A 6,000-nucleotide genomic window follows, 5' to 3' on the forward strand; every position below is an offset into this window, starting at 1 on the left:
ACTGCGTCAACCATTTCAAGTGAGTCTGCATGCTGTGAATGAGATGATGATTTAGGAATGTGAAGATGGTACACCCTGGGATAGAAAAACAGACTGGAACGTGAAAAACAACACGTAATTAATTGGTAACAGAACCCGAGATGAGCATATGCAAAAAGGTGAATGGTGATTGGTGAGAGAGCCTTCAGAAGCTTCCAGGTTTTGGTCAAAGTCTACCCATTGACCAAAGAGCAGGAGTCAAGGTCTTAGACATGCACTCATAGCAAAAAGACATGCAAATAAAGGAAACGCATAGGCAATTCCATGCTAATGAAGCTAATAGTAAACAGAGACGGAGCTTGAGATGGGAGGAGAAATGGGTGGAACGTAGGAGGGACAGAGGTGGAATGACTGTTAATGAGTATAAACCCAAGTGTATAAAAAAAACTATTGTTCAGTGCAGGTCCCCTGGTTCACGGGCTGTGTGTCTGTGAGGGACCCTTGTCCGAAGCTGCCTCCATTCTGAATAAAGCTGTTGCGAGCCATGTGTGCTGGTGTTTGCTCCCTGCCTCCAAACTGATCGTCCCGATCCTGCCAGGGCAAGGCCTACCAGGTGTACTGGGTTCCTCCCTTAGCCTCCCAGTAGCTCAGTTCCTCATCTCTAACAATGGAGGTAACAGAAGTGCCCTGCCCAGCGGGGTGCTGCAAGGAGAAATGTTTTAAAGACTATGAGGTGCTCGGGTACTACGTAATAGGGGTTATGAAGAAATATTCCAGTAAAGAGGTGATTTTCATTTGTCCTTGGAAGAAGCAATTCAGTAGCTCAATCTGCCCTGCCAGTATTTCTCACTCAGTATAGAGGTGGTACACATCCTGAAGTAAAATACAGTTCAGACTGTGTATGTGATCAATCCTATAAGGTGCCTGTAGATGTGGAGGGACACTGCTCCGATGTGCTGTACTTACTGGAGCACACTAACTAGCGTGCTCCTGCAGCCTTCAAAATGGCAGAGGGGGCACTTTAACTAAAGCTCATCGAACAAGCTTTAGATAAAGCAACCCCGCCACTATTTGAAGCACAGGATTTTGAATACATGATATGCTGCGGGCACTTTAATTAGGGTGGATCTCGGACCCTCTCTACTTAAAGCACCCTTTTCCCTGCCCCTGGAGTATGTGTAAAGATGCCCATAGAGACTTAGGCACCAACATGGTGAGGTGAAGGTTTGTAAATGCCAGTCTCCTTCCATATATCGGTCATAAGGACTTAAGCCCTTTCCTGAATTTGCTCTATTCTGTTGTGATTTACCGGAGGCAAGATGGAGCAGAAAATTGACTGCTTATTTCTCTGCGTTTTGATGCAGTGCTTTATTTAACTTTGTGTTAAGACTGAATCTTTTTAGCCTGCATTCTAAGAGAAGCAGTGAAAAGCACCTGAGTCATAGGCAAGAAACTTCTCGAAAAGACTAGCTAGACTTAGGATATTGTATCTCAATTAAGGGTTCAGGTCTGTGTTCTGGCTGCACCAACAGGATAAAACACGAGCATCTCCTTTCTGACCGTATTTGTCAAAGTCTTTATTAAGTAATGTTGTAAACCTTTGTTTGAGGAGGGGGATAAAAAGGGACTCAGTGCTCTGAGATGTGTTCGTCTGGCACCTTTGCTGAAGTTCCTGTCTGCAAACTTAACGAAGATCCAATGCCTTTTTGGAACATTGTCTCAGAATTTATAAGATCTCCCAAACAGGTTGGCCATCAGTTAGACATTCTCAGGATTGTAAGATGTAGATATTCCCAGTCCTAAAACTGCTTATTTCTGCTTCGAACAGAAAAGTGTGTGTGTGTGTGTGTGTGTGTGTGTGTGTGTGTGTTCTGCATTTACTAGCAATATTCATGATTAGAAATTCTAATAAACTTTGCTTCTATGTTCACTCCATTGAAGGACTCATTTTGTATGAGCACAGGGCCTGCCAAATGATCCCCAAATCTACTCTGTTGTGTGTGTGTGGGGGGGGAGGGGGGTCAACAGCTCTAACCACTAGACATTCTTCCTTCTCAAATGTAGCACTAAATCCACTCTATTGACAAAGAAATTTGAGTCCCAAAATACACTTCATACAAAAACGCTGCAGTAGGTGATTATCAGATATTTCCAGAGCAATTATCTATTACAGAGTGTGCAATTATCTGCTTTAGTCAGCCTCTCCCCATATGTTGTTGTAATGACAGCTGGCTAATCTGCTGTTTCATATCTGTTTCTACCCAGGCTTCTGCTAAATGCTTTTGGAAAGATGCCAGTACTGAAATGTTCCACAAAGCTACAGCTATTGGAAAAAATATTAATGGGGAGCTTCCCTGAATCCCTGAAGGTAACACAGATCTAATCTGCACCTTTTCTGTGCCATTTCATTTGGGGAATCAGAACGTTATGCAAGATGGAAGCAGGGTAGGGTGAAACTTCTTTGCAATTACTGCTCCTTCTATACTGATTTGGCATCAAATCCAGAAAGATTCAAAATCCAGTGGCTGAACACTTTAACCTTCATTGGCGATGCATAGGGGGTGCACGTGCACCCCCTGAGCTTGGTGATGCACCCCTGCAGCTCGCCACCCCCTGCCCCTCGCTGCTAACACGGCTGGCGGTGTCTGCAGGCAATCCCCGTCGCCACTGGGCACCATTGCCACTGCTGGTGGCATCTGTGGGTGGTCACCGACCTCTGCTTGGTGCTTGCCACTCTCCCCACACCTGCTGCTGACACCACTGTGGCTGCCTGTGCGAGCTCCCTGGTGGGCCGACCCCTGCTGCTGATACTGCCATGGCTGACTGCAGGAGGTCACTACCGGCACGCCCCCATCATTGCCACTGTCACCGCTGCCTGCAGGCGGTTGCCATGCCCTCCCAGCCTCCAGGGGCACACGGCGTTCATTTTAACCTCCCCAGATATTCCATCACTGACCTCACAGTAGCTGTTCTTAAACAACAAAACCTCTAAAACCGTAGGTGACATAGAGCATTCAGAGGGGGTGCACATGCACCTCCTGAGAGCACTGGTGCCCCCTGAAAGCGAGCACTCTTGGCTAAAGTGATGGGTAGGGGGGCAGGCAAAGTGCTGGTGTGCCCCCTCCAAGAAGTGCTACTGGCACTTCCAGCATGCCACTGGCTGATTGGCTGTTGGGGGACACCCCCCACCACCACTGACACCACCGTGGCCGCCTGCAGACGGTCCTCACTCAGCCTGCCATCGCTGTGCCCCCCACCCCAGCCTCAGGAAGCACGCATCACCTATGTCTAAAATCCATCCCAAATAGGAAATTGTGGAACAAGAAATCATCCACAGACTGGGTCATGTTAATTATGTTCTCAAAAGAGACTCTAGATCAGTGGTTCCCAAACTGTGGGTCACAACATCAGTGGATGGGGTCGTGGGAGTGGAGCTGTGGGTTGGGAGTGAGGTGCCTTGCTGAGGAAATGGGGCCTTAAATGGGGTCATGCTGAAGAAAAGTTTGGGAAGCACTGCTCTAGATTCTTATCCCATTACCTAGACTAGTTTTTATAACTCTGACATCTGGATGATGAACTCAAATTCACATGACCTGGACTATTTTTTATAACCCTATGTCTGTCAATGGATGAATTGCTTTGTTTACTACTTTTGGTTTCTTCAATTTATCTTCTCCTCTCTCAGCAGGGCCCTCTCCCTTTCCTCCCCCTCTCCTTGTATTTAAATGATTTTATTCCTTTCTATATGGCACCCCTGCTCTCTGCAAGTCCATTTATAGCATCTGACAAAGGAGGACATTACCCATAAAAACTTAGGATCTATGAATGGGTTAGTAAGGGTGTGTCCAGGCAAGCACTGGAAACCACACGCGCTGCACATGCAGTTATTCGCTGCACTGTTAATTTGCAGCACAGTGGGGTTTTTTTATGCTAGGACATCCTGATTTAAAGCCCCCCCCCCCCAAAAAAATAAAATAAAAGCAAGGCGGAGCACATGGCAACAGCATATGCCACCCAAAACCAGAGCCTGGCTGGCCGGAGCCACACTCTGGATGTCAACCAGGCTCCGCGTGCCTGGATCACCACTGCTGGAGCTGCAGTATGCCCCCAGGACCTCAGGTAAGGCTGCAGAGACCAGCTTAGGTGCTGGCTCCAGCCTCCCGTACCTCGCCCAGTGTAACTTGCTGTGTGCCAGAGCATGCCTGCATTGGCATTCCCCAGGGACAAGTAACAGCGGTACAACTATGTGCCATTGCTGTTTGTCCCCAGGGAAATGCATGTGCACGCTCGTCTGGACATGCCCTAAGGTGCCAGCCTGCTCTGCCTTCTGTCTGACTTAAGACGAAGATGGCTAACCACCCCTCTGGGTGTTATACAGTTTTTGTCCTGGGGGTGAATATCATGTTTCAGTCTCCAGGGTTGTCCATCTGGTAACTTTTAGAATCCCAAAGTCACATTCCTTAAGAACAGGACCTCCCCTCCCTCACAACCAGCACAGGACTAGTTATGCTAGTCAGGGAAGCTATCATCCGATAGCACTGGGTATAACCCAGTGGTTAGTGTGTATAGGTTGGGCATTTCCTTTTTGTGGCTGATCTACAGAGAATACGGGTGCATCCTCATATGCAGGGGTGTGCACTTGCAGTGGCAAAAATAGTAGCAGCACAAATTTGTGCTGCCATGTATGCCCTTGCATGTGTGTTTTGGTGTGGAGCAAATTGCCCTGCTTTGGGGCAGTTGCCCTTTCCCCACTCCTCCTGCCTCCTGGCATGCTGGAGGAGCCAGGGGACAACTAAAGGAGTGGAGATGTTTTGGCCAATAGCCACAGCATCTCGCAGGAGGACCTCCGTGTCTGCTGGTGCACATGAGAGGAGTGTACACATGCCAGTTTTTTTGTGCCATTTGTTTTTTCTACTGGGACTTCCCAGTAGAAAATTTGCCCCTCTGCTGCAGTTTTGCAGTGCAGAGCACGTTTTAACATTCCAGGCGTGCTGCTTGTGGTGCCACACAGAACGTAAAGTTTCAGTCTCTGGAGTTGTCCATCTGGTAACTTTTAGAAACCCAAATTCACATTCCTTAAGAACAGGACCTCCCCCACAACTAGCGTAGGACTAGTTATGCTAGTCAGTGAAGCTATCATCTGATAGTAGCGTAACCCAGTAGTCAGCATGCATGCAGGTTTGCATGCAAGTGCGGCACCACAAACTGGACATGCCTGCACATCTGGCTGCAGCCTAGGGTTTGTTTCAGAGTCGTCTTCTGTCACTGTATGGCTGTATGTGTTGGGTGTCCAAGGGCAAGTCTCAAACTGGTTCCTTTATCTTTGGCTCTTATCTGGCAGGTTTATGGAGCTGTGATGAACATAAACCGAGGGAATCCCTTCAGGAAGGAAGTGGTGGTGGATTCGTGGCCAGATTTCAAAGCTGTCATTACCCGGCGACAGAGGGAGGTAGATCCAACTGGTTTTAGTCCAAGTTCCAGAGAAGCTTACAAGGTGTGGATCTTGTTGTGACTGTCTCTTCTACTAGCATCTTGGAATATTTGGGTGGGCATACACCCTGAGGAAGAAGAACAGAGCAAAACCTGCACTCTCTAACACTTGGTGGAGTATGGCTACACCACAAGCTTACCATGGCAGTCAGCAGCATGCTTCAGCGTGCAACAATGATCGGTGTGTGTTGCTACTTGAACCTGAAGTCGTGTAAATTAGCTCACCTGCAGTTTTGTGAAAATGACTACACTGCTTCTGGTTCAGGAGAGTGGCTGGTGTGCAGCAGCACCATAGGTGTAGGGAGACAAAATTATGTGGGGGGCTGATCATGTGCATGCATGTGCACACATGCCCCTGCAGCAGGTAAGTCTGGGGGAAGTGGTGGGAGGGAGCGGGGTTGGGGCAGGTCCTGCACAGCCAGGGCAGGGCATGGGATGAAGCTGCGAGCTGTGGGCGTGTGGGGAGACGGTGGTGGCTCCTGCTGCTGCACGCACCCTGGGAGGGCATGTGCCCTGGACCTGTGCATGGGG

At 48.5% G+C, this 6,000-nt stretch overlaps 1 protein-coding gene across 1 annotated transcript in view; it reads left to right on the top strand.

The window, feature by feature from the left end:
• Positions 1-2,247: 2,247 nt before the first annotated feature.
• Positions 2,248-6,000, top strand: part of GLYATL3 (glycine-N-acyltransferase like 3) — an 8,290-nt gene continuing 4,537 nt past the window's right edge. The window contains exons 1-2 of the mRNA XM_019537146.1: positions 2,248-2,347; positions 5,321-5,428. Of these exons, the coding sequence (XP_019392691.1) occupies positions 2,270-2,347; positions 5,321-5,428 (186 nt within the window). The 5' untranslated portion in view covers positions 2,248-2,269. The remainder of the gene's footprint in view (positions 2,348-5,320; positions 5,429-6,000) is intronic.

This window comes from Crocodylus porosus, unplaced genomic scaffold, assembly GCF_001723895.1.
Source record: "Crocodylus porosus isolate Cpor-Errol unplaced genomic scaffold, CroPor_comp1, whole genome shotgun sequence".
In the NCBI taxonomy this organism is placed as follows: domain Eukaryota; kingdom Metazoa; phylum Chordata; order Crocodylia; family Crocodylidae; genus Crocodylus; species Crocodylus porosus.